The sequence below is a fragment of the Camelina sativa genome, chromosome 7 (genome assembly GCF_030686135.1).
Source record: "Camelina sativa cultivar CO46 ecotype springtype chromosome 7, ASM3068613v1".
In the NCBI taxonomy this organism is placed as follows: domain Eukaryota; kingdom Viridiplantae; phylum Streptophyta; class Magnoliopsida; order Brassicales; family Brassicaceae; genus Camelina; species Camelina sativa.
Window position 1 is genome coordinate 21,854,162 of NC_141886.1, and position 25,580 is coordinate 21,879,741.

The following is a 25,580-nucleotide window of genomic DNA, read 5'->3' on the forward strand; positions in this document are numbered from 1 at the left end:
CTAGTTTTGTTTTTTTTTTTAACAAAATGGATATTTTATAAAACTATAGCGACTAATTTAGAGAGAAACAGAAAAATTACGTAAGAATTATTGAGGTTCACAAAATTAGTCTACATCTTATATCAAACTAAGAAAATAATCCATTTACATATATAAAAACAGCATTTATATCATAATCTTTGTAAACTAAACCCTGATATCTAAATCTTAACCCTAACATCCTAAAATTTAACTCCAATAAATAAATTATAAATCAAAAACCAAAAATCTGATCTCCTTCATATTGAACACATTATAGCCTATTTTTGAATTTAAAACGATTAAAAGAAATCCTTAATCGTCCTGTGATTTTCCAGGAGTGAAACAAACAAATATCATATTAAAGAACTAAATTTGGCTAGATGGCACTAATTTGTAAGAAACTGATGAACTTGAAGAATGAAGAAGTTACTGGAATATAAGTAATGCAATATAAAGTTATTGATAATGATGGATATATTTTGTCATGTAACGTAAACTATATCGTGTAGATGATAGTGTTGCATATGACTTTTGATAGTTGGGCTTACATTTTGGATAAATGGATAGGAGTAGACAAAGATAGGAGCAAAGCAAGCAATAATAGCGAAACGAAAGAACGAATATTTTTGAGAAATAGGACAAAGTATATACTTCTGCTTGAAATGGAGATTCACCTAAATACTAATACTAAAGCCATGCAATGCATCCAAACAAATCAGTGGTCAAGCACACTCAAACTCAATTATATGTCTTACTAAGACCCCTTTAAGATTCCCACAAACAAAAGCTATTTTCTATATTACCGGATAATTCTCGCTTAATTTCCCCACACAACAAATGTTTAATGAAAGCTTTATGAGTAATTAAACTTCTATGTCACATGTTTAGAGGTGGAGAATAATACTCTGATTTTTTTCATCTAATTCAAACTATTAATAAACTCGTTTTAACCGTGGCTGTTTGAGGACCATTTGACAAAATTTAGAATATTAGAAAAAACAATAGGATAGGGATAATATAGGAGATTAGACTATTGTAAAGGACAAAATGAATTATTATTTAAATTGTACTAAGTACCAACCAATAACAAAGAAGTGACGCACAGTAAAACGACAAAAAAGCTCAAGCATAAAAACCCCAACCCTCTCTGCTTTCTAAACATTTAAAAAAAAAAAAAAAAAAAAAAAAAAAAAAAAAAAACCAAACACAAAAGAAAATCAAAAACTAGTTTCCTGTTCCATTAGAGTTCTCTAAACTGTCTGAAAAAAATCATGGAAGTAAACTCCAGCTCTAGCCTCCCTCCAGGCTTCAGATTTCATCCTACCGACGAAGAACTCATCGTATACTATCTTCGAAACCAGACCATGTCCAAACCATGCCCTGTCTCCATCATCCCAGAAGTCGATATCTACAAGTTCGATCCATGGCAATTACCCGGTTAGAACCGGTTACTTCTCTATTTCTATTCTAGATGCTTATGTTTTTGGTTGATGTTAACTCTCCTATATGATTTTTGTTGTGAAATTTACAGAGAAAACAGAGTTTGGAGAAAATGAGTGGTACTTCTTCAGCCCTAGAGAACGAAAGTATCCAAACGGAGTCAGACCAAACCGGGCTGCTATTTCCGGTTATTGGAAAGCTACCGGTACAGACAAAGCCATTCACAGCGGCTCGAGTAACGTTGGTGTCAAGAAAGCTCTCGTCTTCTACAAAGGCAGGCCTCCCAAAGGGATCAAAACCGACTGGATCATGCACGAGTATCGTCTCCACGATTCACGTAAAGCATCAACAAAACGTAACGGCTCTATGAGGGTATGTAACCTGAGAAAACATTTTTTTAGCTCATCATACATAACATATTTGTTAAGAATGTTTCTTATCTTTGCAGCTAGATGAATGGGTACTGTGTAGGATATACAAGAAGAAAGGAGCAGGGAGGCTTCTGGATGAGAAAGAGAGTTTCGTCGACGAAGTACTAATGGATGAGGCAACAGTTGTTGTAGACGAAGAAGCAGAGAGAAGAAACGAGGAAGAGATAACGATGATGACGTCGTCGACGAAACTTCCAAGAACGTGTTCGTTGGCTCATTTGTTGGAAATGGATTACATGGGACCCATCTCTCACATTTTAACAGATAATTTTAATCAGTTGGATCATCATCTTCATCAACCTGATTCGGAGTCTGGTTGGTTCGGGGATCTACAGTTTAACCAAGACGAGATCTTGAATCATCATCGTCAAGCTATGTTTAAGTTTTAGTCATTGTGGGTTTTAGTTTAAAAAGAATATGTGCTTTGAATGTTACTTTGGTAGATATTTTGTTAGTTTTGGGTACACAAGAAAAATTGTAAAATATAACTAAAAGACCCTAATGCGATTTTATATATTTTTCCTTATCATATATATGAATGTGAAATACAAACCATGTTTAATTAAAACACTGTTTCAGCATGAATTTACTAACTAATAATGAACAAAAGATTCTTGTTTTATATGTAGAAAATACTATAAACAAAAGACTTTGGTACTATTAAATGTTGTTATTAAAATGATGAAATGAGAGACTAAGATTACGTTAACTTGGAATGATAAAGTCGATGACGTGTGGAGGAATCAACGCCAGATACAATGCACTTTGGGTACTTATCGTTGTCGTTTTGTTAGATAACGAATGTTATATATGTCATCATCGTACTTTTAAAACCTCAGTTTTGATTCAGTCTGCGCATGTCTCAAACATAATGGATAGGAACTTGCATCAAAATTAAAGATTAATTAGATGTGGGTCCTTTTTTGCTGGTTGGTTTCAATCTTGACCGGTTTAAGTGAACCAAACATGGTTTACAGAAACCAAGAGACCAGACTAGCTAGTTCTTATACAAAGAACACACCAAAGAAATGAAGTCAAAGAAGGCATAAAAAGAAAAAGACTGTTAGTTGAGTAGTAGATTGCTCATATGCTTTGGCTGATCAAGAAACAAAACCAGATAGAGATATAATAAACTCCATAAATGAATTTTTCTTAGAACTTAATTTTTCAGATTCAAAGAAGTAAAATTAAAAATGTCGATGTGTTTGGTTGTAGCTTGCATGGTGACATCATGGATCTTCTTGCACAGATGGGGACAAAGGAACAAGAGTGGCCCAAAGACTTGGCCTTTGGTTGGAGCAGCGATCGAACAGTTAACCAATTTTGATCGAATGCATGATTGGCTCGTTGAGTATCTTTACAACTCAAGAACAGTTGTGGTTCCTATGCCATTCACCACCTATACATACATAGCAGATCCCATCAATGTCGAATACGTCCTCAAAACCAATTTCTCCAATTACCCAAAGGTGAAAACAAAAAAAACATAACTCTTTTTGTATCAATATAATGGTATATTTGTGCTGTATCTTTCATTAATGTTTTGTTGTGTGATAAGGGAGAGACTTACCATTCATATATGGAAGTTCTTTTGGGAGATGGTATCTTCAATTCAGATGGAGAGCTTTGGAGGAAACAGAGGAAAACCGCGAGTTTCGAATTCGCTTCCAAGAATCTAAGAGATTTCAGTACTGTAGTGTTTAAAGAGTATAGTCTCAAGCTATTCAATATCCTTTCCCAAGCATCTTTCAAAGACCAACAAGTAGATATGCAAGTAAGAATCCATCAATCCAATCAAATCTTTAGTAATCTTAGTAAACAGAACATGTTACATTGTTAATTATCCTCTTTTTTTCTGATATTTTGGCTTTAGGAATTGTTGATGAGAATGACTCTAGACTCCATATGTAAAGTGGGATTTGGTGTGGAGATTGGGACATTAGCTCCAGAGTTACCAGAGAATCGGTTTGCTATGGCTTTCGATACCGCAAACATTATCGTAACACTTCGTTTCATAGATCCCCTTTGGAAGTTGAAAAAGTTTCTTAACATAGGCTCTGAGGCATTGCTTGGTAAAAGCATAAAAGTGGTCAATGATTTCACCTATTCAGTCATAAGGAGGAGGAAAGCAGAGCTATTAGAGGCACAAAAATCTCCTGCCAACAACAACAACAACAAGGTAAAACATTGTTACAACTCAAAATATGAACTTGTCACAAAGTAGTAACATTCATTTTTCTCAAAATCCTATGCATGTAATCAGATCAAGCATGATATACTCTCGAGGTTCATTGAGATAAGTGACGATCCAGATAGCAAAGAAACTGAGAAAAGCCTAAGAGATATTGTCCTCAACTTTGTAATAGCTGGAAGAGATACAACAGCAACAACTCTCACTTGGGCTATATACATGATAATGATGAATGAACATGTTGCTGAGAAGCTCTACTCAGAGCTACAAGAACTCGAAAGAGAAAGAGAAGAAGAGACTACTAACACACCATCGCGTCATTACGAAACAGAGGATTTCGATTCCTTCAACGAGAGGGTAACGCAATTCGCAGGACTACTGAACTATGATTCCTTAGGAAAACTTCACTACTTGCATGCTGTGCTAACTGAAACACTTCGTCTCTACCCTGCAGTGCCTCAGGTAAACTTCACCATATAAAAATTTTGATCCTACAACAGTCAAAAATATACATATATATACGATCTTTAAAAGTATTGTAGGACCCTAAAGGAGTATTAGAAGATGATATGTTACCAAATGGAACAAAAGTAAAAGCTGGAGGGATGGTTACATACGTACCTTACTCAATGGGTCGTATGGAATACAATTGGGGATCAGATGCAGCATCGTTTAAACCGGAACGATGGCTTAAAGATGGAATCTTTCAGAACGCATCCCCATTCAAGTTCACAGCTTTTCAGGTATAATTCTAATCAAAACACATTAATGATATATTTTGTAACATATGGAAAAATGAGTTATTGTGTGAATATATAATGTAGGCAGGACCAAGGATCTGTTTGGGAAAGGATTCAGCTTATCTTCAAATGAAGATGGCAATGGCGATTCTTTGCAGATTCTACAAGTTCCATTTGGTGCCAAATCATCCAGTCAAGTATAGGATGATGACGATCTTATCCATGGCGGATGGTTTGAAGGTTACTGTAACCAGACGTTCATAGACAATAATATATAAACAATTAATACAAGTCAAAATCCATGTGAAAATGATGCAAGAAGAGACATTATAACTATTTTGTTCTCAAACTACTCAGTTATTCTAGCCATCATGACAAAGGGACAATTCTCAAATCGACATCCGTAATATTTTACGGATCTACTACACTTTTTTTTTGTTCCTTCATCGTTAATATGCTTTCAAACACAATAGTATCCGATCTTACCCTACTTTTGGAAATTAATTGTTGACTAGAGTGATTAGTGGCTAAATAGATTTATAATTAATGTTTATTGATCTTTCAATTGTCTTTGGACATTGTTGATGATTGATTGATTAGTAAATATTTAGTCTAGCTTATGGCCTAGGGATTACACTAGTTCGAAGTTGATTTTAAGCTCCATAAGCCATCTCTTTATCATTAACTTCTTTAAATTGCCCAAGAATTCGTCTTTATTTCCTGCTTCGCTTTCTTTTGAACTTGTTTAATATTGTTAGTTGTTGGTTACGTTGTGTTTGAGTAATTGAGTTATACTTAAGCTTAGATTAAGTATAATGTGTGTTTGTTCAAAAAAAAAAAAAGTATAATGTGTGTATTTTTTTTGTTGTTGGTTATAAGAAAATGCTAGAATGATAAGATCACTACTATGAAATTCAAAAAAAAAAAAAGATCACTACTGTATTAGGAATTTAGGATATTAATTGGTAAATACACCATATCAAAATTCTATGTTACTGAATCATTTAAAAGATTGAAATTTTAATGACTTGAAAAGATTTTAGTGAATTTTGTTTGTTAATTTTTTTTTAAAAATATTTACAATATTAATCATAACAATTTTTTTAAAATACACTTAAAATCCTCAAAATTATATAAAAGTTCATTTTAAAGTTTAAAACTCACATCATATAATTGAATACACACAGCCCCTAAATAATCTTCGGTCAAAAAGATTCGAGGATGGCGAGGACTAGGAGAAGGGCTAGGGAATCTTTTTGTATTGGAATATTCGGCCCACAGAGGCCCAAAATCTCTCTTTTTTTTTTTTTTTTTATTCGAATATTTTGCTGCGTTAAGTTGAGGCATCGAACATCGTCATCGTGAAACGTGCAGCTCTGGAAAAAAAAAAATTAAAAAAGTAACTAAAATAACCAGATCCGATCTGCTGACCCGGTTCGTCGCCGGAATCTTCATCATACGGTAACCGCCGGCCATATCTTCATTCTTCACTTGAGGTAATTAATAGTAATACATCTGCTTAAAAAATCTGTTTCCGATTTTTCTTCTTGTTAATGATCTTTCCTGTTTGATCATATTCATATTCGAGTAAGATTGAAACTATTGCTTGAATGATTATTTTTTTTAATGGCGATTTCTAATGGTGATTTTAGAGTTTATACCTAGATCTTGATACTACTGTTTTGATTATATTTGAATTCGCGGGAAGTGCGACTACGGATTTGAACTTTTTCAATTTTTGTTTAGTGAAATGAAAACGAACGATGTGTAGTTTTTGTTCTGGACTTGAATGTTCTCTAGTTCTTCTTAGTTCCTTTGGATTAAAAATGTACAGAGTAGGAAGGAATCAGACTGAGAATAAGGGTTTCTATGCATTAGAAGAACAATCACAAGTGTTATTGTATAAGATTGAACTTGAAACCATACTTTTGTTAAATCATCGTAGTATAAAGATTGAAGAACTTGAAAGAATACTAACTTTTGTTAAATTATCAGTTATGGAAGACGTCAAGGGGAAGGAGATTATTGATGATGCTCCCACTGACAACAAGGTTTCAGATGAGGTGGAGACTCCTAAACAGCCATCATCTGAGTCTGAGGTTGGTACTTTTGAATTGTTTCTTTTACTGTTGGAATCAGCACTTTGAAGTTTGAAGAGTTTAGGTTGAGGGAACATAGTTACGATCTTGTACTCTTTTGGTTATTGGCTCATTGTTTGTGTTCCTGTAGGAAAATGCTATCAAGAAGAAGTATGGAGGATTGTTGCCAAAGAAGATTCCGTTGATATCCAAGGTTAGCTTACTTTTACCATTGTTACAAAATTATTTGTATACTGTTTGAGAAGCTAATTAAGATGTGTTCATGTTTCCATTCAAGGACCACGAACGCGCGTTTTTTGACTCGGCTGATTGGGCTTTAGGCAAGGTGTGATTCTTTGCATACCAACTTTTGTTTTAACTATCCTTAAGTCTCTTCTTTACTTCCTGTTACTGTCTTTCTATGTGTTGTGTAATTTACAAACAGCTCTTTTAAGTAAAGCCAACAAAAGCTTATTCCATGAATTTGACATTTTAAACAGCAAAAAGGACAAAAGCCGAAAGGACCTTTGGAAGCCCTCCGCCCGAAACTGCAGGTAAAGTGAAAACTCCTCCTCCTTTCTTTTTTTCCATTTTGTTTCCTTGTTTTTCTCTTTTGACACTAACATCTGTTCACGCAACAGCCAACTCCGCATCAGCAACCAAGAGCGAGACGAATGGCTTATTCTTCTGGCGATACTGAAGGTGACTTATTAGATATGAATCCATAGCCTTGTTTTCTTGATCTCATTGAAATATCACTCAAGTCATTCAACGCAACTTTTGCACCTCATGTGAAAATCAGACTCTGAGACTGACAACAACGAATCTCCCGATGACCAAGCCGGAGCATCAGCTGTTGACAACACCAATTTAAAGGACGATGGAGGCAGCGATGGTGACGCGAAAGACAGCCTAAAATCGTGAACAACAAACATATAGATCTCTTGAGGAGCAAACAAACAAACATCACATGTCAATTTACAGAAGAATAAGCGGCCAGGTTTGCTTTGCAACGGTTGTAATATCAAAGTCTCTTACCTTATCATACTTGGGATAGCAAATCTGTATCACACACGAACCTCGTGGCTCTGAACGTTATATTGGACGATTGCACATGTTTTGCTTTAATGATCCATCAAAGCCTTCTTTAATAATTCATTTACCTAAACCAAGTTATATACTCATCTGAACAACCAACCTATAATTGCTGATGTGACATGAAAGTCCTTGTGAGTTATGACAAAAGCTTGTAACGTCTTACTCAAACAAAGGCTTCATAATGTCGGAATTGGGAAAGTCAACTCCAACACTTTCTTAACCAGTAGCGTCAACTTGCCGCCTTGGTTTTTGTTTTTATTCTCTCTTTTCACCTACTAGTCCTCTTTTCGTTGTTGTTTCCTTCTTGACTTGACCTTTCCAAAGTAAGTAGCTTTGTTCCCACCATTAAATTGGAGTTTTATGAGACCATGTACGATCTAAGACCCTGATCACTTACCTTCCTTGAGGTTGCTACTCCTCCTCCTACGGGATACTACACCGTTTTTTCTCGCATGATCTTCACAATGCTTGGCGTTCGAAGGTAAAGAACCAAATCTGTTTTGTTCCCAGATGCATTTAGCATAGGCCAGCAGTTGTGTATGTCATGATATATCTGCAATGATTGTGTTCTTTTGATTTGATCGCGTCCTGGAAGTTGAGTCATGGATCGTTGTGAGTTCTGTAAGTTGATAATGTTTAGATTTTGAGATAAGTCCACATAGAAAAACTTAACAGTTTGGTGTGTGACTGTTATTATGTACATCAGGATGTTCGAGGAGCACATCATTCGCAGAATCCGGTGGTATATTAGGAGGCTCTACTCGTGGTTTCTTAACTTATTGATGCAGTCTTATTGGGATGAGGTTTGTGCTTATGAGCTCAAATTGCATCGTTTCATTTGACTTATTCCTCAGTCTTCCAGTTTTGATTTGCTCTGTTTCTTTTTTGGTAAGATTGAGGATTGCAAGGTGAAGGTATTTGATAAACTGAGTGAGAAAGCTGAAAAGGTGTTGGAGATTGGTATTGGCTCAGGTCCTAATATAAGATACTATGCTGCTAGTAATGCTAACCTAACTCTTTATGGGTTGGATCCAAATCCCAAAATGAAGAAGTACGCACGCAAATCCGCTTCTAAAGCAGGCTTCAAACATAAAAGCTTTAGATTCAAGCAAGGAGTAAGTTTTGGTACCGATCCGTTTGCATCCTACATTTCCGGTTTTGTTTTTTCACTCTTCCCTGATGTTTTGATCTTGTCTGTCATTAGGTAGGAGAAGCTATACCATTAAAAGATAACTCAGTTGATGCAGTTGTTGCAACACTAGTTCTATGTTCTGTCTCTGATGTCACTCAAACACTCAAAGGTAAATTCTTTCTTCCTACTAAAACCTCATTGCGTAAAAAAATTAACCCTTTTTCAGAAGTTCTATATGGTAATTTTCAGAAATCAAACGGGTGCTGAGACCAGGAGGGGTTTTCATATTCTTAGAACATGTTGCAGCAAAAGGTACATAAATGTGTGAGAAAGAGACAACTCTTATTCTTTCTAAAGGTACATGTTGAATTTTAATTGGTTGTTGCAGATGGATCGATGTTCAGGCGGTTGCAGAAACTGCTGGATCCTTTGCAACAGAGACTTGCAGATGGATGTCACTTGACAAGAAACACCAGAGAATGTATCTTGAAAGCTGGTTTTAGTGGCGGAGTTGAAATAGAGACTTACTCTATGTGTAGCTTCCCCTGGATAACGAGACCTCATATCTATGGACTAGCTTACAACTAAAACTATCAACTTAATTCAATTACGCTAAAATTGTAACACCCAGACTCCCCTTAGAGCAAGATTATTGCACATACTCTTGACCAAGGATGGGAACAAAAAATAAAATAAAAAAATGACAAAAAGGTGGAGAGGAGAGACACTAGTGTCTCTGCCCAGATTCTTATAGACACTGAATCTGCCACATGTTTTCATATGATTGGTTGTATAAATTAAAAAATAATAAAATAATTTAATTCAATTAAAATATTATTAATTATTTTTCTTTGACACCCCAAGTGGTGGTATGTGCAATAAGTATGCTCTTACGGTCTGGTCAATGTGTTGACTTTTTGGTTTGGCTCAAAACCGCAATCTCTAAAATTCAAATAACGAACACAACTAACGTGAGAAAAATAAATAGAAAGTAATTAATTACTCAGTGAGGGGGTCAACACTGCCCACTAAAATACAATGACGACAAACTACTCACATTCAAAAATAATTGTATAGCATAGAATCAGACTCCATTTTTTTGATATACATCTAGCAAGCATAACGGTTTCACATAATCTCAACCTAGTACATACCAATAATATTTAAACCATATTTCTCATATCATCATAGTCAATAATTTATGTGCATTCATCAACAAACAACGCTAAACTGAAATCTCATCAGCTTAGCATGGCACGAAACCAATCTCAGGCTCGTCCAATCACACGGCACAAAACAAATCTCATGTTCGTCCAATCACACGACATGAAACAAATCTCATGTTCGTACAATCACCACGCACAAAACCAATCTTAGGTTTTCCCATCACGAGACACGAAACAAATCTCATGTTCGTGTCCTAGTACATAATCTCGTATCATCTCATATCATCAATCATCATGCATCATATCATTGTACCATGTCATCAAACTTCTATTATCATAGATCTAATCATCACATCATAACACACAATATCAAACAATAGACATAACCAATCACATAGTTTCCAAACCTATACAAGCAATTCATGAAATTATGCTTAGAAAGTAACCAATGTATTTCCGCAAATCCCGCCCTCACCTTACCAATTTGGTTGATTCTCAAGTAGAAGCCAGCAATGACAGAATCCAATCCAACAACGACCTTAATCTGCAATGGTTAGATTAAACATCAAAGATTATATTCCAATAATAATCTATGATTTAATCTAATTATCAACCCGATTTAATTGTGCTGGTGTTTCCCAAATAAATTAATTAGATGTAGTTTAATAATTAAATCAAACCAACAATCTAATAATTCATAACACCGTAATTTAGTCCACGATCACATGCTCCCGATTTAATACCAACTCCTAAACCAGCCATAATACACGATCCACCAATATTTAATTAACCATCGTCACCGTCAACGTACGTAACCATGCATGACACCACAACTCGACTCATGCACGTTCGATAATCAAGCTTCGGTTCTGAACTTAAATCACCCGGTTTAGTTATGAACGAACAACACAACCATAACAACAACAACAACACGAGACGTAGAGCTTCGTTGTTACCTCTTTCTGCAACTTTCCTCGACGGCTGGACTTGACGAACTGAACGGCGAAGTGGAGGACTCGGCAACACAGATCTCTCCGGTGAAGATGTTTCACACGGCGGCAAAGGCTGAGTGCGGTGACAATCTTTGGTATCTCCGGTGTGTGACGGTGACTAACAGTGTAGCTACGGTGGTGGTAGATGCCTTTGCTTCTCAACAATTCTTCTTCTTCCCCTCTCTCTCTCTCTATTGGCGGCTTAGACTAGGTTTTACTTAAAAGTAAAAAAATAAAAATAAAAAAATAAAATAAAAAAAGACTAGGTTTTACTCTTGTCCAAACGAAGAGGGAGATGATTACGCTTATACATATATACGACCTCACTCAACGACCAAACTCTTGTCGTTTCAATATTTTTTTTCAAATTGGGCCGTTAATGGGCTGCAATTCAAGTGGTTCATACATATAGAGTTTGAAGATGTTACAATTCTTCCCCACTTAAATGGAATTTGTCCTCGAAATCAGGTTTGCATGTCAACTATGTTTTCATCCTTAATGAGCTTATGGCATTCTTAACATAACTCTTAAAACGTTTCAATTGTCCTTTAAAGAATCGAATAACAAGTGGTGTTGCAATAACTGAATAAAACATAAATCGAAATCCCAAAATCTAATAAAAGTAAAAAAAAAAAAAAAACAAATTCCAAACATAAATCCAATCCTACATCAATTTAGCCGTTTTCCCAAGGTTAATCTTTTTGGTGATGGTGGCAATTAATCTTCATCTCTGTTATATTGTTTCACTCTGCAATCCCTGGCATAGTGGCCGAGTCGCCCACACTTATGGCAATGATCAACACCTTTTGGACAGTTCTCCCTTTTATGCCCCAATTCACCACACTTCATGCAACCTCCTAAAGTTATCCAACAAATTCCACGGTGTGACTTTCCACAAGTACCACACGCTTGTCCTTGATCCTGCATTGGTCCATCAATTTGGTTATGCCAAGTCCTCTTATTAGAGCTTGTCCCCTTTGTAGCTTTTGCATGTGCTTCTTTGTTTTGATTCATCTCCTTTTCCAACCCGATCTCCAAATTAGCAGCTTTTGTCACTAGTTCAATCTTACGGCAATAGTCGTACATCTCACATCGATTCTTGAGCTCAATCCTCAAACCCCTCAGAAACCTGCGAATCAACTCATCCTCATTCATGAATCTACCAGCAAACCTGCTTAGTCGATCAAACTCCTTATCATAGTCCCGCACCGTCGTGGAGCCTTGACGAAGCTCCAGAAAATCATTCTCCATATGATCCATAGCCTTTCTGGGAAAATACTTTCTGGAGAATTCGGTCCTAAAATCCTCCCAAGTCAGCTCATACCGTCCTTGTGTCTGTTCTACCACCTTTTCCCACCATACCAATGCCTCATCCTTCAGATACTGTACCGCCAAGTCCCTGCGGTACTCATGTGGACACCTAGCATTATCCAAATTCCTCTCCAATCTCTTCCTCCAGTGATCATCATCAATAGGATTGGACTTTCCACCAAAAGTTTCCATGCCCATGTCCTTCAAATTTCTCATAGCCTCCCAGTATGACAGACCCTGCACCTGGACCGGCGGGGGTGGAGGTGGTGGCTGATGCTGAGGTGAGACTACCCTCTCTGGTGCATCATGCCCTGGTGCATCCTGCTGTGGTGGAATCACCCCTGGTGCTCCTCTCAAGTTTGGCTCCCTTTGCATGAATTCCTGGAACCAACGAAATTGATAAATTTTGTACTATAGAGACTATAAAGCTCTTCAACTGAGAATACAGAAAGAGGCAAATCTTCATTGTAAACTCTATTTTTTTTTTTTTGCCTTGGAATACACTTAATAACAAAAATAGATATATGTATGAGAAACTTACCACTAGGTTGACACTTTGGTAAGCAATTGACTCCTCCTGAGGGTGAGGTTGAGGTTGTCTTGCAGCAAACCTGTGTAGTTACTGTTGAACCCACAAATCCCACCAGCTGACGAACATTCTTGACAACTTATCTCATCGATTATCATTTTCACCTCGAACCCTTTTCTTAGAACGCTTTCGAATTCGTTCAAAACAATCTTTTTCTCTTCTGGAAAGAAACTTTGCGGAACGTTCACTGTGAAACTCTTATTGCAGAAAGCGTACATATCAGATCTTTGAGCCATTGACACAATACCTTTATCTTTATGAGGACATGTATAACACTCCAAATTTTAACGAAGATGAATGAATCAACGTTAAGAAAACTATTCTTTGATTTTTTTTTTAGTTCGACAATTTGAAATAATACTCAAAACAAACAAAAACATTTGTTTTGAAGGTCCATAAAAGTTTATATATATAAACAAAGAGGTGTGAAACAAAGAGGTATGAACAAAAAGCTATGAAAAAGAATAGGTGTGAGCATCTAAAGATGGGAGTACAAGGTAGAAACACAATTGTTGGAATAAAAAAACCTTACAATTTTTGGGAACAATAATAAATCTAAACCGTTAGATAAGACAATAAAAACAATTTCATTCTTTAAATTAAAAGTGACTCCCAAAAATGAGTTTGCTATTATATATAGATATTGTTTGTACTCTAATCTAATTTCTTTTCTCATTTGTATCTTAATATACACATACAATAGATAATAACCTACACTATTGTTGAGAGTAAAGTAATTATTAAATAATTTTTTACTGTAACTTATGTTTACAAAATCTATTATATTTATCGGTAAAAATAGTATTAGAATCTAAAGTTTTTTTGTGTAGTATATATTTTTTAGTTTTATTTGAATATGTAAAATTTTTGTATAATAATTAAGATTTAACCCTTATGAATTATTATCACACCTTATAATCCAAGAGTTCTTAAAAGTCATTTTAAAGATTTTATGAAAATGTAATTAAGGAATACAATTAAGTCAGTTATTTAATATAAAAATGGTTTTGGGTGTTATTTTTTTTGAAAACATACTATGGTATATGTAAATGCAAATATTATGAAAAATTTGAGAACAACTTAAAAAATAGTGTCTCGAGTATCTGATGATGACACGTCAGTTTTTTTAGAGAATACTTCTCTAGTAATATATAGGGACTGTGTAATTTATTCCACATTGGAGGAAATTTTCCATGGAAAAAAAACATGAATTCACATTCAATTGTTGTAGATGGATTGTTGTTAAGGCGTTTGACGTTTGCAGATACTGCTGGATCCGTTGCAGCAGATGGATGCTATTTAACAAGAAACACTAGAGAGTGCATCTTTGAAGCTGGTTTTAGTGGTGGAGTTGATAGACTCTCTATGCTTCCCCTGGATAACAACACCTCATACGGACTAGCTGACAACGAAAACTTTTGAATGTTGTGATTGCTGTTGTAACTGAATGCTAATGCTAATGCTAATGTACAACAAATACAAACCCATTGCGAATTTGCAATGTACAATATGTCCAAACTTCAAGGCATAAAACATACAACAGAGAACATACATTGTAGTAACTAATAATTTTGGGCCATAAGAGTCTTCCGTATATCCTATAATAAACAACTGTAAGCCCGAGCCCATAAGAGACATCGTACTCGTACGTAAGAGATGTCACATGTGAAATGTGTTAGACTCGTCATGTAGCGTTAGGTACATTATTGGATCTGACAAAATATCTCGTCAGTACAATATTTAACTTATTTCTCTCGAAAGATGCACCACAAAAATCAGGAATATCTTTTTTTTTGGGCGAAAAATCAGCAATATCTAATAATGATATTTGTGGACCAGAAAAAAAGAAGGTGTAATGATAAATTTTGGTTGGTCTTTTATGGACGTGTTATGGATGCTACAAGTATTTTTCAATCAGAGCTCTAATAATTGAGTACATACCACTACAGCACTGGTTGATATATATATTCTTTTGAATTAAAAACTAAAGCAATAAAACAAATAGTTATGGTTGTTGTATTTTTAATTATTATCAAAATGTGTATTTTTTTCATTATTAACACAGAGCGGTTATCTTTATTTCAATATTTTTCTATTTCTGTATTCTTTCATTTTTTCTTTTATTTTCCATTCATGTTTTCATTTTGTATAAGTATATTTGCATTTTTTTCTTCTATTCATTTTTTTGGCCGGCGAAATTCTCAAATTGTCTTGAACATTTTGGAACAACACTGTGTCTTGAAAAAAACATGCTCGAATTAATTTGTGGACCAGAAAAAAAGTACAATAACAAAGTTTTGGTTGGATATGAACGTGTTATATGCTACATGTATTTTTCCAATCAGAGCTCTAATAATTTAGTAGATACCACTATAGCACTGATTGATATATTTCTTTCCAATTAAAAAATAAAGCAATAAAACAAAGAGTTATGGTTGTTGACTTGTTGTATTTTATATTTCTATTTGTTTCAAAATGTGTTTTAACTATTATGTTAAAATGTGTTTTAAGTTTTAGCTGTATTACTGGGTATTATCCGCGCACATGCGCGGTGTTTATAAATTTTAAAAAGTAGTTTTGACACTTTAGGATATAGTATTTTTTTTTAAAATATTTTTAATATTTGGTAACTGAAATTTTTAATATTTAATAATGACATCTTAAGATATAGTATTTTATCCTTACAAAAAAAGGTTATAATATTTTATTGGATTGTCAATAACTTGTATTGGAGACCCATATATTTCAATTTGCATTTATAAATTGGTGAACCTTTTTCAGTTTCCATATATTAATAAAAGTGTTATCATAAAATGTGAGTAAATTTAAAATTATGTGTAAATCATGAAAAGAGTTTACATTCTATATTTACATAAAAGTCAAAAATCTGTATCGATGACACCAATCTAACAGTAATAAGAGTATATATGAAAATATAGAACTTAGGGTGCTATTACAAAACTTAAATATATATATATATATTTAAACATTTTTAAATATATACATCTCAAAAATCATAGTCAGTCCAAATTCAAGATGTTTTCACATTTTCATTATTATTTTGAACTCAAGACTTAAATATTGATACGAAAATGAATAATATTATTTAGAAAAAATGAACTCGAAAAATCGAATAGCAAATGTATACAATTATATGGTATAGTAGCTATTAGACGTTAAAATAAAAATCATTTGTTTTCAAAGACTTCTTTGAAAACCACATTAGTTAAAAGTTTTGTTTTGCATTTCCCATCGTCAATTGTTATCAAAATCTTTAATCCTTTCCTACGTGTCATTCTAAAGAAAGCAACATATAGTTGTCCATTTGTAAAGACAGACTTGGATAGAAACAATCCAACGTTTTCATTGTATGACCTTGGCTTTTGTTAATACTAACTGCAAATGCAATATCAATAAAAACTGACGACGCATTATACGAAACAGAAACTTTGCATCCGGTGAAGACACAAACATCTTAGGGATAAGAAACATTTTTTTTACCTGTTACAATCCTTGCTTCAATAATATGATTAGCCATTTGTGAAACAACCCGACCAGATCCGTTTTTTTTTTTAAAACCTAATATCTAGTGATCCCATACTCACTAGCAACCTACCCCAATCATCAACAACAACGGATAACAATAACAAATCAACTCCAATAATCAATAACCATCAAGAAATAACATAACATCAATTCCAACAATAATCCAGAACATAACCAATAATGAAACCAACATTCCTAACATCCATTCTAGACCACTAAGTTCCACTCTAGCATCCTAACAAAGACACATAGCAAACAACCGAGCCTCTAAAACATCCTCCTCTTCATCGCCTTGATCCCACGATCACACTTTACCTTTACCTGCGCCACAACACAAAAGAAAGGTGTGTATTACCAGAAATACTTAGTGAGGCAATCCTTTCATCTATTGGGCTATACACACAAGTAATAAGATCTCTCATGCCACAAATAACAACAAATAAACAAACCAGGAACATGCACAAAGCAACACAACGTAAACCGGTTACTGCAGAAGGGTGTCGACCAACACTGGTCATCTGGTGTCGACCGACAACATACTGGTGTCAACCGACACCCGCTTGACACTCCTGAAACCCTAACGGTGTCGACCGACACCTCCACATGGCGTCGACCGATGCTCGCTAAGTCCCCGAGTCGTCCTCGCCTTGACACCAATGTTGAGTAGTGATTTCCTTCGAACAGAAACTCTGAATCTCGCCTCAAAGCTTCTCCTTTTCGTCCCACACGATCCCAAGAACGAATCAACGCCTCAGGAGCTACGAAAAACTCACAAACAACCAAAAGAAACAACCACACAACACACAAAATCACAGAAACATAAATCTTAGCTTAGATAAGCCATGGTCATGCACTCACCTTAGCCAAAACAACGAGATCTCACAAACACACGACGCAACCACACCACCACAAGCTTCCCACCACGTTCCTAGCCTTGGATCCACACCCTCAAGAACTCTCACAGAGACTTTGTTCTATCTTCTTTTTCTCTCAAATGTGAAGAAACGGCTAAAAGAAGTGGAAATCGTCGAGTTTTCCCTTATAAAATCGAGTTCAGGGCTTCCCTAAATCAACCACGCGAATCAGAGAATTAAAATCGAACCTCTTTGACCAACCACGAATGGTGTCGACCGACACCACTAGGATTGTTGATCGACACTCCAACCAGAAATTCAATTTTTGGTTCGCAAATGTTACAATTCTCCCCCACCAGCATAGATTCGTCCTCGAATCTAGCACCAAACCAACAGTCAAAGATCTCCCATGCAACCAACACTATGGCCCGCACATCCTCCGACTAAAAATGAGGACTCCATCTGGCCAATAACCCGCATCTTTGACATTATACGCTCTCAACTCATGCATCTCCCTCGCTCTCAGGTCTCGACCTTCGAGTCTTACCGGCTCGCCATCGGGCCTCAGCCCTCCAGCTACAGTATCAGGAAGTCGAATCTTTCTCTCGGGTAATCACCCTACAGCACGCCTTCGGATCGTCACCCGAAGTCGATATACCAATTATACCCTCAGGCCACAAAGTCCCTCGAGATAACGGTACACAGGAACCTAACTGTCCCCTTTTGAGTTATTGAGATCTCATATCTTTAGAGCAATAATTCTGAGCTCGACCGAGTACCACGCTGACCAGAACTACCTCTATGGCTCTCGCAGGGACATCGCAATGTCCTACGGCCAACTCTCGCCACTAAGGCTGTCGAGACGTCACAAAGACCCTAAACACGTCATAAAGACTCCAAACACGTCACGAAGACCACACAAACGTCCCGCAGGACTGCCACCAAGGCCACAAAAATGTCCGAAAGGACTATCGCTAAGGCCAGAAACGTCACCGGGACCGCCACCATTGTATCCGGTGTCACTAAGACCACCACCAAGGTATTCGACATCACCAAGACCACTACCCTGACCGGCGTCACCAAGAACTCTGTCACCAAGACCATCATAAGGTACAAAACGTCACTAAGACATACTACCACTGACAAGCGTCACCAAGACCACTGTCAGGGTACTAAACGTCACTAAGACCACTATCAAGGTACAAGTGTCACCAAGACCACTCCATGCCATGATACTAAACGTCACAAAGACCGTCACCCAGGAACACATCCCGTAGGATCATCATAAAGATCACCACACTTTCCACAAAACTTTCCATTTTTAGAAACTTTATAGTTATGGAAACCTGCTCTTTATGGAAACTTTCTATTTATGAAAACTTCCAATTATAGAAACTTGAGCTATTTCTTGTTTCTATGACAACACTAGTAAAAGAAAAAAGAAATACTCATCTTATTAATCTTAAAATGTCATAATCGTTACAACCTCAACGAAAATACATATGAAAAATAAGTACAACATCACCGAGCCAACGACCCGCATCCCGAGCACCACCGCATCTTGGTTCTTAGTCGCACAACCAACCACCCCTAAGCGAACAAGTATCAAGAGAGATGGGCTGTAATACTCCGTCCGCTCCAGCCACGGTGTTCCAACCACCACTATACTGGGACCAAGGTTAGGCAAGCTCAAGCCTCGACCTGCTTCTCGAACCACTTCTTGAACTTTGCCTTCATCCTCGCTTCTGGCTCGCAAGTCTCCTCTAACACACCATCACAGTCCCACTGGACTCTCATCAAAGTAATCTTCTTCCGCCAAAGTTCCTTGATCCGCCTCTCGAGTACCCTCACCCGTCTCGCCCCAAGAGTCATGTTGGGCTGAAGATCTGTAGCAATTTTAGCCAACAACTCATCATCCTTGTGAAGACACTTCCTCAGCATCGACACATGGAAGACTTTGTGGAACGCATGCATAACCTCAGGTAACTCTAGCCTGTATTCAACCGGTCCCACCAGCTCCAGAATCGTGAAAGGACCCATGTACCTCAGACTCAACTTAGTCTCTGACAATGACCTGTTCGGACCCTGCAACATGGCCATCTTGAGGTACACTCTGTCATCCACCTAAAACTCAATGACCTTTCTCCTCTGATCATCATAACTCTTCTGCCGATCCTGAGCCTCTCTCATGTTCAGCTTGAGCACCCGAATCTTCTCCGAGGTCTCCTGAACAAAACTCGCATCCAATATGCTCCTCTCCCCCACCTGAGTCCAACATAAAGGTATGCGACATGGCCTCCCGTACAACGCCTCATAAGGAGCCATACCAATACTCGTCTGATAACTGTTGTTATAAGCAAATTCTACCAGGTTCAAATGATCTGCCCAGTGACAACCCCAATCCAGCATACACATTCTCAATAAATCCTCCAGATTCTAAATCGTCCTCTCTGACTGCCCATCTGTCTGAGGATGGTATGATGTACTCAAATGCACCTTAGTGCCCAACTCTGCCTGAAATGCCCTCCAAAACGCTGAAGTTAACTTGGAATCCCTGTCTGACACTATGCTCACAGGCACACCATGAAACCTCACAATATCCCTCACATACTTCTTAGCCTAGACTGCCGCTCCATCAATCTTCTTAATGGCCAGAAAATGTGCAGACTTGGTCAGACGATCCACAATGACCCAGATGGCATCCATAGTCCGTGACACAGGCAACCCAACAACGAAATCTATCGTGATCAAGTCCCACTTCCACTCTGGAATGTGTAAACTCTGTAACAGGCCTCCCGGCACCTGATGCTCAGCCTTCATTAGCTGGCAAGTATCACACCTCGAAACCCACCTAGCGACATCCCTTTTCATACCGACCAGAAAATTTGCTTGAGGTCACGATACATCTTGGTCGCTCCAGGATGAACAGAGAACTTGCTCGAATGAGCCTCTCTCAGAATCTCCTACCTCAGGCCCTCATCTTTGGGCACACAAACTCGACCATGCACCAAGATAGTCCCATTAGCAGAGACCTGATACTCTGAACCCTCAACCTTAGAGACGTTCACCAGCCCCTCATCACTCTCCTGAGCCAACCGTACTCTACTTAGAAGGTCCGCTCTGTCTTATCCTGCTCCAACAAAGCTAATATTGGTGTACTCGTCAACATCTATTTCAGGCTCTCAAAAGCCGTCTCACACTCCAACGACCATATAAAGGAAACATCCTTTCCTGTCAGCTTAGTCATCGGCTGTGCCATACTCGCAAAACTCCGCACAAATTTCCTGTAGTACCCTGCCAACCCAAGAAAAATCCTTATCTTTGTGGCATTCTGCGGTCTAGGCCAATCCCTGATGGCCTGAATCTTCTCTGAATCCACAGAAACTCCTGCTGCAGAAACAACATGACCCAAAAAACCCATCTCTCTCTGCCAGAAACCCATCTCTCTCTTGCTCAGCTTAGCAAAAAGCTTATGCTCCTGCAACTTCTTCAGAACTGCTCTCAAATGGATCTCGTGCTATTCAGGACTCTTGGAATACACCAGGATGTCATCGATGAAGATGATGAAAAACTCATCTAGAAACTCCAAGAATACGCTATTCATCAACTTCATAAACTCAGCTGATGTATTGGTCAAACCAGAGGGCATCACCACAAACTCATAGTGCCCATACCTCGTCCTGATTGCTGTCTTCCTGACGTCCAGCTCATCTATCAGAATCTGGTGGTAACCTGACGCCAAATAAATCTTAGAGAACCAAGTAGCACTCCTCAACTGATCCAACAACTCATCAATCCACGAGAGATTGTACTTGTTCTTCCCAATATCTCGGTTCAGACTTCGATAATCTGTACACAAGCGCAAACTTCCATCTTTCTTCTTAACAAACAACACCGGCGCCCCCCACGGTGAAGTACTAGGACGAATGAAATCCTTGCCCAACAAATCCTCTAACTGCTTCTTCAGCTTTGTCATCTCTGCTAGAGCCATCTTGTAAGGGATCAGACCGAGATGGTGGTAACCCCTGCAACGACTGAAAAACATTCTCAAACTCACGAACCACAGGGATATCACTGACACAAACCTGACCTACAGACTCCAACATCGATATTGTAGCTAAATATGCCTCCCGAACCTTCCTGATCATCTTCTCTGCCTGGACAGCTGAGATAACCACAGTCTTTGAGGTCGGTCTCACTCCTACATAAAACCAACTCTTCGCCTCTCAAACACAACTCTACCCCGATGGCAATCCAGATGTACTTTATTCCGGTGCAACCAATCCATGCCTAATATCACGTCATACAGCTCCACTGGACTGATAACCATATCTGTCGGCATCGACTCTCCAGCCACCTGTATATCTACATCTCTAGCCCGTCCATAGACCTGGATAATCCCGCCTCCAGCAACCTTAATGGTCAGGAGCCGCTCTTCGGTATCACCATGAATTTTCTCCTTCTTGGCACACTCCGGGGTAATGAAGCAATGAGTAGCTCCAGAGTCGAACAACACATGAGATGGAAAATCTCCCACCAATAAGGTACCTACATAAACTTTATGCACTAAGTACCCTAACATTCATCACATACAAACGAAGAACACAAAGTCAAGTTTAGAAATTATACTCGTAATCGCATTAACACTGGTTCCTCCTGTCTCCACTATCGTGTACGCACGTAGTGCCACTGGCAAAGGCAACACTGGCTGTCCCACCTGCTGCACTCTTGTTTGCACTACCGGCCACAACCATCAGATGTAGCTTAGGAAACGACGATCTGAGATGCCCCGCCTCTCTACAGTGGTAACACACTCGAGTCATCGGTGATGCAGGCTGGTTGCCCCTCTGTGGACAACTCGCCACCCTGTGTTCCAAACTTCCACACCCGAAGCATCCTGCACCACTAGACCCCAACCTCTGCATAGCATCGAACTTCCTCTTCTGCCCCTGTGGAGGCTTACCGCCCTTTCCAAAAAGCAGAAGGCGGCTGAGTCCGCTTCGGCTGCGCCGCAGGACTGACCACCACAACCTGTGACCTCAAGTCATCCTCTATCCCAGCTGCAGTCTCTACCTGCTCTGCTCTCGTAGCATAGCTCCTCACTCTGCACCGAGTCCTCAAATCATCACGCAGAGCCAACAAGAGCCTCTGCACCTGAGCCGACTCTGGCTCCAATGCCCGAGCTACATACCCCACAAGCCAATTGAACTCTGCGTCCAGCTCCCTCACGGTACGATTACCCTGAGTAAATCCCAAGAACCGCACTTCAATACGATCAAGTGCCTCCTGCGGAAAATACTTAGCGTTGAACTCTCCTACAAAGTCCATCCAAGTCATCGCATGCTGCACTCTCCGTGACATCACCGACATCCTCCAGACCCTCGCATCCCCTGAAAGGTAGTGCTCTGCCAAGTATACCCGATAGTGGTCGGGACACTGGAATGACTGGAAAATATCCTCCATCCGCTTTCTCTATTCATCCGCTGCACTCGAACCTGTGCCTCCTGGGAAAAATCTCGCATCCACATGTCGTAGCTGTACCAGCATCTGAACATACTAAGCATCCACTACCTCGACTCCTGGCTGCACACCCGTCTGCACTCCAGCTACAGGCTGCACACCCGTCTGCACTCCAGCTATAGGCTGCACCACTGGACCTCGCCCACCAACCACTGGCGGCACTACTGGAACCTGCCCACCATCCACTGGCGGCACAAATAGAACCTGCCCAACACCCATTGGCGGCACCACTGCTGGAAGCCGCGCCAAAACCTGAGCTAGCAAGCTTGCCAAGACATCCTCTCTACCTAGAACATCCTCCGCTGCAACACCCACTCCCGGGACAACACCGTGGCCGACACCGTGCCCATCCGCCCTGCTGATACCACCACCAGTTTAGTCTCCAAACACACTAGGATGAACCTGCGACTCTGCCACCTCCTCACTAGCCATGCTCTAGGTCACACTCTCACTAACCTCTGGAACCTATCCCCGCCCACGGTCACGCCCACGACCACAACCACGACCATGCCCGCGACCAGCAGCTCCCACACCTCTAACCATCTGTATCACCAAGAACAGAAGGCTAAGCAAACAAAACGACCCTAACTACACAAAGAACACAACTCACCGTGGAAGCACAAAGTAGGCTCAAAGAGGATTTTCTACGACTCCATGCCACACACAATTGACTAACTTACATAATCAATTAAAGCATGCAATCCCAACATCTACAGCACAAAGCCTAGTGAATCCAAACCTAGAACCGTAAGGGCTCTGATACCAAACTGAAACAACCCAACCCTTTTTGTTAATAATAAATAATAATAATGATAATATATTATTCTAAACTAGTGGTCTCATATCCACTAGTCACCTAACCACAATCACACAACAACGGATAACATAACAATACCATTAAATCAATAAATAACCAGTACTCTAATAACCAGTATTAACAATTGAACCAACATTCCAAACAACATATATCAAAGAACCTGCAACCTAAACCACATTCTAATGACTAAACTCTAGCAACCTAGCAAGGCCAGACAACAACCGATATAGCTTCCCATAAAAAGCCTCATAAGGAGCCATCCTAATACTCGCCTGATAGCTGTTGTTGTAAGCAAACTCTACCAAGCTCAGGAGATCTACCCAATGGCCACCCCAATCCAACACACACATCCTCAGCAAATCTTCCAGCGTCTGGATCGTCCTCTCTAACTGTCTATCTGTCTAGAGATGATAAGCTGTACTCATTAAATACTCGTTGGCCTTGCTAGGTTGCTAGAGTTGAGTCATTAGAATGTGGTTTAGATTGCTGGTTCTTTGATTCATGTTGTTTGTAATGTTGGTTCAATTGTTAATACTGGTTATTTGAGTATTGGTTATTTACTGATTTAATGGTATTGTTATGTTATCCGCTGTTGTGTGATTGTGGTTAGGTGACTAGTGGGTATGAGACCACTAGTTTAGACTATTATATTATTATTATTATTATTATTTATCTATTATTTATTATTAAAAAAACGGGTCGGATCGTTTCAGTCCTTAACAATAAAACAGAAAATAAGATTGTCAAAGGAAAACACAAGTTTGTGATCTATCATTTTTTTTGTGTGAGCTCTCTTCTTGGTATTCCTACAACACCAATTATACTTTAAAAGTCTATCATTAAAATATAGTGTGTAAACTAAAATAGAGGAAAACTTACGATTGTCTAAATTTTTGAACTTCTGTAATCTCTGGATTAAGCCTAATTTGGGTACATATAGTGTTAGATATAGACCTCTTACCTATACTACATTTGAAATATAATACAGATTATATAGCCATTAAATAAAATTTTAAAACATACTAAGCCAAGAAATAAAGTATGTACCTTAGAAAACATCAGTTACACCCCATCGAATAACACAAATGAGGCTTTCACCTAAGGAAGTTTTGTATGTCTTGTAGAAATTGACAGCCGCTATTCCAAAAAACTCACACGTCAAAAGGTTGCCACAAAAAGAAATAAATTCAAAGAAACGTTTATATGTTTATATATATATATAGGTTCCATAGGATTTGTGTTCCGATGAATATTATCATATGTTTAAAACCAAATACCTGGAGTCACGAAATTCAAAAGAAATTTTATGGTACATGGAGTACTCTTATGATTCATTCTCTTTTGAAAAAGAATCCTGCTCGTCACTATCTTCTTCTTCAGTCCCAGCATCTTCACATGATTCATTTTTATATTCGTCGTTTTCAGTATCATCAGTGTCCTCCTCTTCATCGACATCACTATCAACATCTTCTTCATCCATTATTTCATAAAATCCCTCATCTTCTTCTTCTTGGTAATAATCCTCATCAGATTTGTCTCCATCATCGTCTTTGTTTCTGGATCCACCAGAGTCAACATCATCCGAGTCAGTATCATCAGAATGAGAATCTTGTGATCAATAATAATCAGAATCATTCACCTTCTTGGCCAAACC

At 38.2% G+C, this 25,580-nt stretch overlaps 6 protein-coding genes across 7 annotated transcripts; 4 read left to right on the plus strand and 2 right to left on the minus strand.

The window, feature by feature from the left end:
• The first annotated feature begins 1,109 nt into the window (after nucleotides 1–1,109).
• On the plus strand, nucleotides 1,110–2,460 carry LOC104701579 (NAC transcription factor 29). The gene is made up of 3 exons (XM_010417291.3): nucleotides 1,110–1,458; nucleotides 1,553–1,833; nucleotides 1,910–2,460. The coding sequence occupies exons 1-3, from the start codon at nucleotides 1,293–1,295 to the stop codon at nucleotides 2,279–2,281; spliced, it is 819 nt and encodes a 272-aa protein (XP_010415593.1). The 5' UTR covers nucleotides 1,110–1,292; the 3' UTR covers nucleotides 2,282–2,460.
• A 462-nt stretch (nucleotides 2,461–2,922) lies between these two features.
• Nucleotides 2,923–5,172, plus strand: LOC104701580 (cytochrome P450 704B1-like). The gene is made up of 6 exons (XM_010417292.3): nucleotides 2,923–3,361; nucleotides 3,451–3,666; nucleotides 3,766–4,071; nucleotides 4,156–4,545; nucleotides 4,626–4,826; nucleotides 4,908–5,172. Exons 1-6 carry the CDS (start codon nucleotides 3,086–3,088, stop codon nucleotides 5,085–5,087), a joined length of 1,569 nt encoding a protein of 522 aa, XP_010415594.1. The 5' UTR covers nucleotides 2,923–3,085; the 3' UTR covers nucleotides 5,088–5,172.
• Nucleotides 5,173–6,086: 914 nt separating this feature from the next.
• LOC104701581 (uncharacterized) lies at nucleotides 6,087–8,055 on the plus strand. Its single transcript, XM_010417293.3, has 7 exons — nucleotides 6,087–6,319; nucleotides 6,819–6,922; nucleotides 7,053–7,115; nucleotides 7,200–7,247; nucleotides 7,402–7,455; nucleotides 7,543–7,603; nucleotides 7,704–8,055. The coding sequence occupies exons 2-7, from the start codon at nucleotides 6,821–6,823 to the stop codon at nucleotides 7,823–7,825; spliced, it is 450 nt and encodes a 149-aa protein (XP_010415595.1). The 5' UTR covers nucleotides 6,087–6,319; nucleotides 6,819–6,820; the 3' UTR covers nucleotides 7,826–8,055.
• A 52-nt stretch (nucleotides 8,056–8,107) lies between these two features.
• On the plus strand, nucleotides 8,108–9,963 carry LOC104701582 (uncharacterized). Of its 2 annotated transcripts, none has more exons than XM_010417294.3 (6): nucleotides 8,108–8,480; nucleotides 8,706–8,802; nucleotides 8,893–9,114; nucleotides 9,204–9,300; nucleotides 9,381–9,443; nucleotides 9,520–9,963. In XM_010417294.3, exons 1-6 carry the CDS (start codon nucleotides 8,452–8,454, stop codon nucleotides 9,717–9,719), a joined length of 708 nt encoding a protein of 235 aa, XP_010415596.1. In that variant the 5' UTR covers nucleotides 8,108–8,451; the 3' UTR covers nucleotides 9,720–9,963. The 2 variants fall into 2 exon arrangements, with proteins under 2 accessions (XP_010415596.1, XP_087315245.1); XM_087459119.1 differs by having other exon boundaries at nucleotides 8,307–8,480; nucleotides 9,358–9,443.
• A 380-nt stretch (nucleotides 9,964–10,343) lies between these two features.
• LOC109125470 (uncharacterized) lies at nucleotides 10,344–10,518 on the minus strand. Its single transcript, XM_019227100.2, is given in 2 exon segments — nucleotides 10,344–10,442; nucleotides 10,444–10,518. Coding segments are annotated over 2 exon segments (174 nt in total).
• An 8,760-nt stretch (nucleotides 10,519–19,278) lies between these two features.
• On the minus strand, nucleotides 19,279–19,629 carry LOC104704766 (uncharacterized). The gene has a single exon (XM_010420798.1). The coding sequence runs from the start codon at nucleotides 19,627–19,629 to the stop codon at nucleotides 19,279–19,281; it is 351 nt and encodes a 116-aa protein (XP_010419100.1).
• Nucleotides 19,630–25,580: the final 5,951 nt, after the last annotated feature.